We start from the raw sequence: 15,135 nt of genomic DNA on the forward strand, positions 1-15,135 counted from the left end.
ATAAATACACGCACAGTCCGGTAACCCGAGTTTTCCGGTCTCACTAATTAGGAACAAAAAGAATTTTAGCGACAAGAAGCGACAAGAAGAAAATATAAGGTCTATAAGGGACAAGTGAAAAATATATGCGACTGAAAGTTTATTTACTATGATATTCAAACAATAGATGTATAGAAAATAAATCATCTGATTATAAGGATCCATAAAAAAGATCAAAATGGCAATTAAAAATAAAATTCTTCGCCGGTTTTTTTTTCGATAATATATTTTTACTGGCACTCTCTTTGAAAATGTTTTTTACATCAGCAGTTATGTCAAAAACCACATACGTGGACTTTAAATCGTCTTGTTAACAACGGAAATCAGTTTGTATCACCCCCAGTTTTGCGGTGTGGGGTTCGTGTTGCTTATTCTTTGGTTTTCTATGTTGTGTCATGTGAATTATTGTTTGAATGTCTGTTTGTCTTTTTCATTTTTAGCCATGGCGTTATCAGGTTATTTTCGATTTATGACTTATGTCCCTCTGGTATCTTTCGCCCCTCTTTTGCAAGTGTGAAACAACCAAGCCAAATGAAGCTACTACATGTAAATGTTGTGTAATTGGACATTCACTATCTTATGAAAAATGATTAGTTTAACTAAACTATCAACATCATGCATCAGTGCATACAAAAAAGTTTGAGAAAATCAAACCCAAGCTGTGTATCACGTTAAATTAACTTCATTTCAAGCAGTCTTCAAACCAAACTCGAGCGTTTTTTCTCTTTAGAATAATCATGAAAAACGCAAAGGACATTGGGTATCTATCCATGACACATCAATACATGCACAGCAACTCCAAACAATACCCCCAAAACAGCGCTTTTTGATTAATGTTCTTCATCTCAAAATCACAATGAGGCCTTCGACACGGAACCAAAAATCTTACCTCACTGCAAATTTAAGACCTCTAGCACCGGCTTGCGCGGTATTCTTTGTAAAATAATTTGGACAGACTTTGTGAGACTAAACACTACCCAATCGGGCTTTGTTGATTTTTTTTATATAAATAAGGCCGTTAGACTGCTCGTTTGAATTGTTTTACATTGTCTTATCGGGGCCTTTTATAGCTGACTATGCGGTATGGGCTTTGCTCATTGTTGAAGGCCGTTCGGTGACCTATAGTTGTTAATGTCTGTGTCATTTTGGTCTCTTGTGGACAGTTGTCTCATTGGCAATCATACCACATCTTCCTTTTTATATATACGTGGAAAGTAGTACATATTTAAAACAAAATAGTTTCTACGCGCTCATAGTTGTAAATATTAAACAATGTAGCATACATTTGAGAAATTAAGGTATCAAATGAAAGGTGAAGGACTGGTGATTCTTGTAACACAACGTACCGTAATGGTTACATTTTGTAATAATACGATAAAATATGAATGTATTCTAAAGATGCGGGCATACATATTAAAAGAAGATATGTGGTATCTATGATTGCCAATGAGACAACTCTCCACAAAAGACCAAAATGACACAGAAATTAACAACTATAGGTCACCGTATTACCTATTTGGACGGAAAATGTGTCTTCTGTTCGGTACCATTGATTTTAAAAGAAATATGTACATTGTAATTGTACAAAACTTTAGTTAACATGATTGAATTATCTTTCTTGCACTAATATTTTAGAAATTGTAAAATTATTGACTAATAAAATGCGGATTTATTTCCATTTTAAAGAAAGCAACACGTGAATAAAGTTGACAGCATAATATTGAAATAATATCTACAACTATAAAAAAGGAAGATGTGGCATGATTGTCAATGAGCCAACTGTCCACAACAGACCAAAATGACACAGACATTAACAACGTTAACTATAGGTCACTGTACGGCCTTCAACAATGAGCAAAGCCCATACCGCATAGTCAGCTATAAAAGGCCACATATGATAATGTAAAACAATTCAATTAGACCATTCGTTATTAAAACTTGTACGAAACAATACAACATTTAACAGTTTTCACCCACATACCCCTTTCTCCTCCGTATAAGCATAATCTAAAATACAAAGAGTCTGCCTCCCTCTTTCAGATAAACACTTGCAAGGGACAATGCTGTCTGTACTTGACACTTTCTTGTTAACACGACAACCAAGTAACACAACAGACAGATGTAAAATAAAAATCGAGCAGAATGGTTGATATTGTGAACAAAAGTCTCAATGGAGGATTCCTAAAATAGGACGGACAGCTAGACGGTTAATTGGAGCATATAATATAGGATGGATCCAAGGATGACCTAATTGACTGGTTGTATGAAGAGAAAAAAGACAGATGGACAACATATATATGATTTTATAGAAAGAAGTTATGAAAGATAATAATAGCAAAACATACCTGCCAACTTTTCGAAATGCCCATGGGGTTTTTACATGCAAGATGGCTCATATAATCCTTCAAAAGCTTCAAGGCGACCTTCAAATATATTTTAGAGTTATTTTTTTTTTGGCTTCTTTATACTTTTACAAGCCTATAGCCATTTAAAATAAATTGTTTTGTTTAAAATTTTGGACAAAATTGCTCTTTCAAAATTTCCATTTGGTAGCCTCCATGGAGGAAATCCCCCACAAATAGTGACAGTTGGCAGGTATGGAAAACAAGGTTAACATTAAAAAGTGAAATTAGAGAGCCACCAGGAATTATACCATTTCGTTTAACGATCTTGTAAACAAAACGCCCATTCTTATACAGACAAAGCGATGATTTACATGATATATTTAAAGTATGACACATCAAACAAACCTAGAAAATCGCCACTAAACGTGTAACATGACGTCAAACAATACTAGAAAATTGCCATTAAACGTATGACATGACATCAAACAAACATGGAAAATCGCCATTAAACGTGCGACATGACATATTAAACGTATGACATGACATCAAACAAACCTAGAATATCGTCATTAAACGTATGACAGGACATCAAACAAACTTACAAAATCGTCATTAAACCTATGACATGTCATCAAACAAACATAGGAAATGGCCATGAAACGATTGCATACGTAAGTGTGTCGTTTATATTTATATTTACGTTTCAATCGATTATATACCTATCGGCAATCTCGATTGATCTTCGAAAGTTGACCTGGGGATAGACATATAATAACTGAGGTTTTCTGTCGACCGATAGTAAGATACTTGCAAAAGTTGGGAGTCAGTTTTGGCTGTGCTGGATGTAAAGTTCGCAGCCACGTCTATTAATTTCCTAAATGTAATATTGAGAATGGAAATGGGGTTCGTGTCAAAGAAACAACAACCCCACCAAAGTGCAGACAACAGCCGAAGACAACCAATGGGTCTTCAATGCAGCGCGAAACTGACGCACCCAGAGACGTGCTTCAGCTGGCCCCTAAACAAAAATGTATACTAGTTTAGTGATAATGGACGTCAAATATGTAGTTAACTCCGAAATATACACAAGAAACTAAAAAAATCATACAAGACTAACAAAGGCCAGAAGCTCCTGGCTTACGACAGGCGCCAAAATGCAGCGGGTTGAACATGTTTTTAGATATCTCAACCATTCATCATGGTAGATATTTTCTTTTATTTGTTTTGAATTTCAAACAAAACCTTTTGTCTAAAATCATATATCAACTTTAACAAAATATTTCAAATTGTGATATTGTAGCGACTGTTTAAAATATTGTAGGATAACACAACACCGAGAGCACTTTAACATAGTAACATTTAATTCAATTGACATTTAGGTGAACATTGCATAACATAGATATAACACAGAAGAAATGTGAAAAATAACCTTTACTAAAAGATCACTTCCTAGAATAAACTTTAAAGAATAAATAAATTACTGATTTTTTTCCCCTTAATTAAATGAGAGATTTAAAAAACTATCCTTGTTTTGATTGGACGAGACCTGCTACAAAATGTACCAATACATATACAATATTAGGTCAATGAAAGAAAAATATAAACTTTTTTGTATGAGGCTGAGAAACTAGGCCTTCGGAAGGGCGAAGTTCTACCGAGCCCTTCCACAGTTTTGCGCCGTGACAAAAAAAAATATATTTTTATGACATTGACCTAATATTGTTTTTATACTGCAACTCAAACTAATACATTGATAGGTTATCTAATCATAACACAATTGTCAAATGTATTTTCATACCTTAATAAATAAATTTGGTGAATTTACTGTCTTCTGATTGGTTAAAATAGTTAGCTTAATTTTCAATGTTATCAATTTTTATGGCGACACGCCCACTCTAACGTTGTGTATTCATACGCAAACATCTGTGTATGTTGTTATTCGTATTAATATATATCTTTGAGTCTTATTTTTGATAGAAATTTATTTATAATGAATGGCAATAATTTATTTTGATTTTATTGAACCATAAAATTAATTTTTGACTCTTCACATTTAACATAATCCGCTTCGCGGATTATTCAATGTGAAGAGTCAAAAATTAATTTTATGGTTCAATAAAATCAAAAGAAATATCTGGTAAATGGCATTATAATATAGTTACACAGCTAATTTTGCATAGGTACTATTTCTGTACTAAAAATCTGTAGTACTATTTCTTTACTTTTAACATTTAGTACTATTTCTTTACTTTAAAACTATTGTAATATGTAGGTACTTGTATTTTACAGTACTTAATTTGTACTAAATATTTTGGTACAGAAATAATACAATATTCCATGTTTGAAAATCATAACTTTAAGAGATTTGAAATAGAAAAACTTTCAAAATGCTGAAGATGTAACAAAAGTAACCAAAAATCTATAGTACCTAAATTTCAAGTACAAATAAAGTACTGTAAAATACAGGTACCTCAATATTACAATAATTTTAGAGTAACAAAATAGTACTGAATATTAAAAGTAGATTTCCAGTACTACAAATTGTTAGTACAGAAATAGTACCTATGCAAAAGTAACTGTGTATAGACCAGTACTTTTGTATCAAACTTAGCATCGTCAGTTTAGTACTTGCGGCAGCCAAAAAAAAAAAAAAAAACAACAAAAAAAAAAACAAAAAAAACAACAACAAAAAAACAAAAAAAAACCGTATTATTATCATCATTAGTTATCAAAGGTACCAGGCTAATAATTTAATACGTCAGACGCGCGTTTCTTCTACATACATGTAAGACCCATCAATGACGCTCAGGTGAAAATAGATGATAAACCAAACAAGTACAAAGTATGAGAACATTGAGGACCCAAAATTCCCAAAAAATTGTGCCAAATACGGCTAAGGAAAATATATGCCTGCGATAAGAAAAATCTTGGTTAATTGCATTGCCGACTGTCAAATCCCAAATCGATAATTTAAACTAATCAAACACAGCACTGTTATTTCGTTATTTTACAAAATGTACCTTAAATCTAGCTGTCTAGTTTCAGCCAAGAATAGTCTTCTCAATGAAAAAAATCATTTCGAAGAAGTACATATTTTTGAAATTTTGCGTAGTATATATTTCACTATTTGGATTAGTACTATATATAGCTAACATCAGGTAGATTATGCAAAATACTTCAGATCAATATCAATTTCAACTTGTAGATCATTTTAACAGTGTCTTTTCCAAATAGTTATCAAAGGTACCAGACTTATAAATTAATAAGCCAAACAAGCGTTTCGTCTACACAGGACGCATCAGTGACGTCAGAACGAAATAGGGGCATCGGTGGTCGAGAGGTCTTATTAGTTACAACTGTAATCACTAGCCAGTCAACACTAAGGTTGTGACTTCGAACCCAGCTTGTACGGCTGCATTCGACTCCAATATTAATTGACTAGGATTGTCAGTTTTCCTATCGAAGGTCGGTGGTTTGCTTCGGACACTTCGGCTTCCTCCACCAATAAAAACTGTCCGACACGAAATTGCCCAAAAGCGGTGCTTGAAAGTGGCGTTTGAGCACAAACAAAAAATTAATTTAAATCAGAACAAGATAGATACAAATGATAGAAATCCAAATAAGTATATAAAGGTGAGAACCAAACACTTAAAATATTTCATTATCTAGACATTCAAACTGACATTATAAGTTATCGCCAATTTGGACCGAAAGATAGCTACTATCTTTTATTTGTTTAGTTATATCGACTCCTAGGAATGAATGTTCATGGGTTCGTGAATCAGAAGCATGGGTAATCATGTATTTTTTTCTCTAATGCTTTATACTTTTCATATTTTCGTGATGTCATTAATCTTGAAAGAGATATAATTTGTGTTTGTTTTTAAAATATACAATTAAGTACCCTAATGAATATATACAACATATGCATAATGCAATTTTTTTTTAATTTTTCAGTGCATCAATTATAGGTTGCAAACTTTGTTCAAAGTATGCCGAAAAAATGCCCGACTGATGAGAGTATACTCAACGGGTGTTATATTTGATATGAAACTAGTCTAAGAACGCAATACACATGCTATATATACAGTCCGCCAAAAGTTAAGCACCACCTAAATATAAATCGAAATATTTTTTTAACTATTGCAAAAAAAATATTTATTTTTGGTGTTAAGAATTGCCAATAGCATACACTAAACAAAAATATCGTTACGACCAAAAAAACTGTACTCAAATAAAAACTTTTTATTAAAGGTCATCTGTACTTTTTAGTATACACTGTTTAGACGCCTTTAAATCATCTTCCTACTGTCGTGTGTACCTTCACCAAGTCACTGTGAAATATGACAAGGCGTAAGTTATCTGTGATTGAACGTTGACAAACAATTGACATGTCAAAAGCCGGTAGGAGCACAAGAAGCGTAGGTAACAATTTTTATGTTAAACACACCGTCATTATCAGATTTTTACAATTTCATTTTAACACAGGAATTGCAAATGATAAACCAAGGTCTGGAAGACCCCGTTTAACTTCCGATCGTGATGACAGACTGCTTATTGGTCATCCTAAAGCCAACCCATTTACTCCTGCCCCACAGCTTAGACAACATTGGCCTCAAGGTGGTCGTGTTAGTGTTCAAACATTGGTCTGTCGACTTATAGAAGCTACCTAAGACCACGCCATGTTGATTAGGAGACCTGCCCTAACAGCCGTTTAATCAGGTTTCAAAGGACTATTGCCCATCGACGCTGGAACATGAGAAGCTAGTTAAATGTTCATTGGGCAAATGAGAGTCAGTTTCTGTAACGACCAATAGACGCCAGAATACGAGTTTAGTGTTAATAAAACTTCTTATGAACAAAACAACATTTGCCTAACGACTGAATACATTGCTGGTAGTGTTGCACGTTGGTGTGTCTTCTCATACTGTTGTAAGCTGGGTATGCATATTCTGCAGGGTATCATAAACGGACAGACATACAGGGATGTGGTGCTTAGAAACATTGGAGTCCTTCATTTTGATAAGCCTCAATTTGCGTCAAGACCCTTGTACATGTACGACAATGCTAGACCACACAGGGCAATGATTGTAACCGAGTACAAATAGCAAGAAGTCATTGACACTATATGTTGGCCTTCCATGTCGCCAGACATGAACCCTATCGAACATGTCTGGAATGCCATTGGCAGAAACCTCAATCGCAGAGTTCCACCTTTGACATAAGCTTTTAGCAAATATAACGTTACGAATTGCGTCCTTATTATTTTCAAATGTCTAGAAAAAATTCAAATAACAAATAAAATTACTGAATTCGTTGAAATTTCTTAATGGAAAGTACCTAAGCAGATGTTAAAATGCAAAAAAGCTCTAACACATCAAACAAATCGTTAACAATTGTAATATTCTTGACCGGCAGTTCCTTATGTAGAAACTGGTGGAGTTATAACTAATTAAACCTCTCACTTGTTTTGTGCTTCCCCACTGTCTATGTGTCTTGTTTAGAAATGCTTACATAACTATGATATAGAATTAGATATTTGACTTAAATTAAGTTGACACATTTTTCTTATGTATGTTAGGCTCTGTGTAGTTTTGAAAAGCTTCATATTTTTATAAAAATTTTTAGTCTTAACTATGGTTCATCAAACTTTATAAACCATGACATATATGCATGTTGAAACATTTTCAAATTATTTTGTAAACAATGTTTTTTCTGATGAAATATGAGTCAAGGTTTACAACTAAACCACAAACCACAATTAATAATTTACAAGGTAAAGTGCAGTAAAGGCCGTTTGTTGAAATGTTGTCAATTTTCTTATGTAAGACATTGTTTTCATATCAAGATCGAACATACGTGAAACTTCAGATCATTAATCAAACTAATGATCATGTATTACAACATTATGACTATTTTTGTTGTTCAGAAAGATGCAAAGCCTAGATATTAGATTTTATGACGAATGCAAATTATTTTTTATATGTTTCAATATTATTTTTATTTATTAATTTAGACATTTTATCAGTATTTGTCAGACTTAAGGGGGTAGACCTTTGTTCAGGGAGATAACTCTTTAAATCAGTTAAGCGTTTGCAAAAGTCAAGTTCGTCAATGTATTTTAAGCATTTACCTGAAACAGATTGAAAATAATCTATGTAACCTAGAAGCTTAGAATATATTTTTGAAAATGGTTGACATAAACGTACTGATGATTTTAAGAGTTATTTCCCTTAACCTAGGTCTACCTCCTTAAACAAAGCAGAAAAAATACCTATCAGTGTACAAAAGAATATGTAATATTGCTATAAGGAAAAGCAATACAAGCGATGTTCCTTTGCCTAACATGGACTGATTTTGTGTCATGGATTAAAACCCATATTCTTTGTATTTTTTGCTTTTGTGTCACAATTATTTAAAGAGAATTCCACAAACAAAAATTAAACAATTGGAATTAATATCTAGAGACAATAACCTGGCGATGTAAAACCACAAAGAAATGTGTATCCTGACAATTTCCAATAATTGATATTTATGTCAACACCGAAGTGCTGACGACTGAGCTGGTGATACCCTCGGGTATGAGACGTCCACTAGCAGTGGCGTCGACCCAGTGGGATAAATACTTATCACAAGTACCAGGATTATAATTTAATACGACAGACGCGCGTGTCGTCTACATACGCCTCACCAGTGACGCTATTATCTATAAACAAATACAGACTTAAGGCAGTTCAAACAAAGTTGTTCCTCTAATGACCATTGTGCTGTATGGTTGGGTTGGCTTATTTATTTTAATTGTCACGTTTTTATTTCCCTCGATTATAGTAGAACAAGTGAAAGTTTTGGCGCTATACAACCAGATTCAATCCACCATTTTCTACATTGGAAAATGCCTGTACCAAGTCAGGAATATGACAGTTGTTGTCCATTCGTTTTTGATGTGTTTTGTCATTAGATTTTGCCATGTGATTAGGGACTTTCCGATTGAATTTTCATTTAAGTTCAGTATTTTTGTGATTTAACTTTTTTTATACCGAATAGGGAAGTGCATTGTATACAGAAGCATTGTATTGTTCTGTCAAAAGCATGGATTTTAGTTATTACTTAATTATGCCGTGTTTGTGTCATGTGTCAGGAACGAATTTCAGAAATAGTACACAATTATTTACAAGAAATAAAGGTTAATCTGTTTTTAAAAGATCAATCACAATTCTTTATTTGCAAGACGACACATTTTTTGGTGAATCATCTTATACATTGCTCCACTTTTGGTTTCTCATGACTAATCTGCAGTATAGTTTGCATTCATTTCATTTGAAAACAATGAAGATCGCCATACTTTCTAGAAAGGGGGACGAAATATACCAAAGGTACAGTCAAACTCATAAATCGAAAAAAAACCGAAAACTGACAACGCCTGGCTAAAAATGAAGATACAGACAAATGAAAACTGTTTTGTTCTATTTCTTTCACGATACAGCAGATTTTAAGGGGTAGACCTTAGTTCAGGGAGATAACTCTTTAAATCAGTTAAGCGTTTGTAAAAGTCAAGTTCATCAATGTATTTTAAGCATTTACCTGAAACAGATTAAAAATGATCTATGTAACCTAGAAGCTTAGAATATATTTTTGAAAAAGGTTGACACTAACGTACTGATGATTTTAAGAGTTATTTCCCTTAACCTAGGTCTACCTCCTTAAATGATTAGTTGAAAAGAAAAAAATAATAAAGATACCAAACTCTGAAGAAAATTCAAATCGAAAAGTCTCATACCAAAATGTCAAAATCAGTAACTCAAACGAATGAAACAAATGGAAAACTGCTGTCATTCTCTGTACTTGTTAAAAAATATAGAGGCATTTTCTTGTGTAGAAAAAGGTTGATTAAACCTGGTTTTAAATCTAGCTATTGTAGACCTTAAACATAAGTATAGAATCAATCATTGTGGCCCACATTGAAATGTGTACTTAAACCAACTAATGTTTACTCTACAATTCCCCATACTCAATTGAAAGACTGACTTCATAACTTGAGATTTATTTTAATTTACTTTCATATAAATTAAAAATGTCTTATCATTGAATAACCCATACTTCAGTCAGAACTTGTATCTCAAATACACCAGTGATTTTAAAATGAGGGATACTACTGAACTTCTGCATACTTTGAACTTTTTTCTCAATATTAACATAGTAAAAAGTTATCAAAGGTACCAGGATTATAATTTATTACGCCAGACGCGCGTTTAGTCTACACTATACTCATCAGTGACGCTCATAGTTATGACGGCAAACAAGTACAAAGTTGAAGAGCATTCATTACATTAAATCAGATGGACAACTTCACACTAAAATCTATGATATACTGGATAATTTCTAACTATTAATCTCCATATCTCCACAGAAACATACCATTTGCTCAGTCGTATGGTGTTAAAATATCTCTCAATTGATACGTTGTGCTCGTGCATGTTCACACTTAATGGAATTCATGTACAGGAATATTTGCTCATTACGTTTTAACTGCTGAAACACATTTTTGAGGAGGAAAGATTAAAAATGAAAATCTTTAGATTTAATGGACATCGTCACAATTTGGTTGATCTATACGATGTGTCTGTGTCTAAACTAACTAATGCAAATTTTACCACGTCTTATATTGTGGTTTACCACCCCTTTGTCTGTCGCTTAGACATTTTACAGTACATGATTTGTACTTGAAATTTAAGTACTACATATTTTTGGTTGCGCGGTAAAATTTTGAGCATTTTGAAATTTGTCTTTTTCAAATCTCTTAAAGTTATGATGTTCACACGTGGAATACTGTGATCATTGTTGGTATTATTTTTGGTACCAAAATTTTAAGTACAAATCAAGGACTGAAAAATACAAGTACCTAAATATTGCAATAATTCTAAAGTAAAGAATTAGTACTAAATATTACAGGTAAATTTCCAGCACTACATATTTTAAGTACAGAAATAGTATCTATGCAAAAGAAGCTGTGTACAAAACGAGCGTCTGGCAAACTGAATTATAGACCTATGGTCTTTCATGATTGTTTTTCATGTTCGACTTCGGTAAAACAACGTCCTGTCTTCCATTAGATACTTGAGCGATAACTCATTTGCTAACCCAGTGACATCTGATTGAACCAATTATAAGCCTTTAAAGGAAAACATGTCAAAATTATTTTATTTACATACCAAATTGACATTTACTGTCTAGATGTACTTTATTATCCATTACATTTTAATTAGCTAACATTGATGTAGTGTTATGTGGTTTTTGACATCACCTTGACAGTTTTAAAACATGATAAATATTTATCATTTTCATGGTACATTGTATGCTATTGATCGACGGTAGTTACGATGATCAGTTCTTTAATGCACAAATTGAAAAGTATTATTAAACATATATATAGCATTAAATACATTAAAGAGATATACAGATAAATTCCTATGAACAATAGCCAATGAAGGAAGAAGGCAGCATGGGTAAACAAAAAAACCCAAATCAACTGCATTTAAACAATATCATAAAAGCTTAGATTGCCAACCAATATAATAGATATAAGAAGATGTGGTATAAGTAACAATGAGACAAACACAATTTGTTAAAGCAAACCAAAATAGGTCAAAGTTCGGTCTTCAACACGGAACCTCGGTACACACCGAACAGCTAACTTTAAAGACGGAAACGGAAGAACGACATGGCAAGCAAAATACAACAATAAGACAACGTATGTGAAAATATATCAGCGTGGCAAGATGACAAATTTTAAAGCAACATCATATAAAACAAATGCTTCATAATATATGGCACACAATTTGTTGCCGTTAAAATGCTCCTTATAAATGCGTTGACATTTTAATCACCCATGTAAGTTTGCCGTAGTGCGACTGTTTTTTGTTGTTGCAATCACTGGTCAGCAGCAAAAACTCATCAAGAGAACTAATGGAATTCAAGCTTACAATTTTACTTGGACTGCACAAGGCTGTTAAGAACTATAAAAGTAAGAGTATAACCGTTATATTATTTGTCCGTTGGTCTTTGGGAGAAAATTGCCTCATTGGTATTCATAATATACCTCTTTTTTTTTTAAAGATATGAAGTTTTAACATTTTTACAAAATAATTCAATGTTAAAATTTAACTGGAAGACACGAACATTAAAAGAATGAACCATGCAATAAATGCCAAAAACAAAACCCTAGAATCATTAAACATCTCAAATTGTTTTAGGTAAACAGCTACAGACAAATCAAAGAAACTATGGTTGTTAAAGGACATCCTAGACATTAATCATGCGATGTCATGATTTATGTTATCAAGATAGTTCTGTGATCTGAACATTTGCGTGTACATGTATATACACTTTTTAGAATTATAAATGCAAAATACAAAACTACAACATGATATTTTTTCATCATTTAATGTAAGTTCTACATTTCATTTAATCATTTAGTAACAATCAATGGCAGTTTTTCCATTGTGATAGAATGTCAATAAGCTGTTTGAATATTGTTCTATTTTATGTCCTTGACTTTCTCATCAATTATGTAAAATAAAGAATACTATGTTTTACACCAAGATCGGTTTGTCCTACTATTGTATTCTAGTTCTTGATATCTTTTTGATAACGTTTTTATCACAGCGTCTGACTTGGTTAATCCCAACCAATAGGCAATGTGTAATTCGCTATTGCTAAATACCGTAAGAGGCATTTTTAACAAGATTCACAACAAAGTCTTCACGTCTCGTTGACAACATTGTTATTTACGTCAGACAAATTGGTATAAAAGATAACAGAACCAACTGTGTTTCCATTCTGTAATTTGCCCCCGACAGGAAGACAGCCGACTTGAACAAAACCACCTATCTTCTCTATTATCTTGATAATTGCAGTGTTATTTGAAAATGTGTCGACATACATCCCCATATATCCTAATCGCTTTGCAAAGTCTATCGATGTCCTCATAGCAAATTCTCCTAGCCCCTGCTTCCTTTCGGTTCTCTTTACAATTACGAAAGGATCGGCTATTGAACCATGACCGCGGTAAAATTTGCTGACTGCAACTATAACGCCTGCTAAGATAGTGCCTGATTCTGCGCATTTTATTACGAAGCAATCACTTCCTCTTATTTCTTCTCGAAACTCCTTTTCCGAATTGAATTCGTCGATACCATATCCTTCACCATGTTTTGCTGCTTCTTGAATCATGTTATATGTTTCAGTTAATTCTTGTTCTGTCATGAAATCAATTACTACTGGACGGCCTGTATATAGTGTATCTATCTCTGGCAAATCTAACACGTTTGAAGTCGGTGAGGAGAGCATTCTGAAAGATAAATAATTTCATTACAGTTTTTCTTCAAGTAGTTAACATTCTTCAGTTTCATGTATGCAAAGTGTTTCTTTGATTTTATGTGATTGCATTTTGTATGTATTTACCTCTTGTTTTACATGTCAATGTGACCGAGTGTTTTTAAATAAAGCGTATTGTATTGTTTGAAGTTTAAACAGTATGTTCACATATCTTTATGAAATAAATCAAGAATAAAATATTTGTAACGTATTTTTGTTGACATATGAAAAATTGAGCAATGTAATTTATCAAACTAATAATCATCATCTAACATAGATTCGTTAAGTTTACATATATTTACCTGTATAGTTTGATGATCAAACACTAAAACCACAATAGTACTGTAAACTGATACTACAGGTAAACTACTGCACACAACTATTCAAATACAAATGATCTCTCAAAATGGTAAATCAGCCTTATATACCTGTACATATAATTGTCACGTGTGTTATGCTTAAATTAAATACAGCCCTGATAATGCCAATCATTTATAATGTCTGATGTAAAACGCTGTCACCAAATCTCACAACAACCAATGATCGTTTTTAAATTATTGGTTGTATATAACAAATGATTTCTTAGAATGTTTCCTAATTGAATAGTACATATTTTGATTTTTTACAAATATGCATATTTATTATTAATGTTTATTATATGTCTTGATTGACTGACGTTAAGATTCATAACATTCAATATTACAATTTTATGAAATAAACTTACTATTGCATAAAAAAATGTAGAAATGAAACACATTCTCGTTACAATATTTTACAAAATAAACCAATAAAGATATCGGACATTTCAAGAATAATTTGTGTATCAAATCAAATATTAAAAATCAACTAGTTAAAAATTTCAAATAAGTTTGCAATAGGTTTCCGAATGACTATCGAAATTGCTTTCTTCTTTCAAACCATAACCTTCAACTTTTTTGGATTCTGTGTTTTAGTAAAGTAAATAAAAAAGTCCGCAAAATGTTTTTTTTTGTCTTCGTTGCTCAAACTACTGTGGATTCATTATTTTTTCGTGGGTATCAATTTTCGTAGATTATCTCAATGTTCATCTTTATAACATAACCTTTAACCTGTAAGTTATTGTTTAGATTCCATTTTTTATCTAAATGAATATTAAATTTTGATAAATGCTGCTTTCGTGTATGGTTGTAAAACTGTATAACTTTATAGATATAGGAAGATGTGGTGTGAGTGCCAATGAGACAACTCTCCATCCAAATCCATGTCATAGATAAGCTCCTTGAATACAAAGAGATTACCATTTGAGTTTTGACAATGTGTTCATATGCTTCAGAAATAAGAAATAAAATACATAGATATAAAAATTAAAAAGAGAGACTTTTCTAGTTACGAGATATGA

At 32.4% G+C, this 15,135-nt stretch overlaps 1 protein-coding gene across 1 annotated transcript; it reads right to left on the reverse strand.

The window, feature by feature from the left end:
• Positions 1 to 12,983: 12,983 nt before the first annotated feature.
• On the reverse strand, positions 12,984 to 14,149 carry LOC143055506 (uncharacterized). The gene is made up of 2 exons (XM_076228653.1): positions 14,060 to 14,149; positions 12,984 to 13,731 (listed from the first exon to the last, which is right to left on the reverse strand). The coding sequence occupies exon 2, from the start codon at positions 13,728 to 13,730 to the stop codon at positions 13,143 to 13,145; it is 588 nt and encodes a 195-aa protein (XP_076084768.1). The 5' UTR covers position 13,731; positions 14,060 to 14,149; the 3' UTR covers positions 12,984 to 13,142.
• Between the last annotated feature and the right edge of the window lie 986 nt (positions 14,150 to 15,135).

Source organism: Mytilus galloprovincialis, chromosome 12 (genome assembly GCF_965363235.1).
Source record: "Mytilus galloprovincialis chromosome 12, xbMytGall1.hap1.1, whole genome shotgun sequence".
Taxonomy (NCBI): Eukaryota; Metazoa; Mollusca; class Bivalvia; order Mytilida; family Mytilidae; genus Mytilus; species Mytilus galloprovincialis.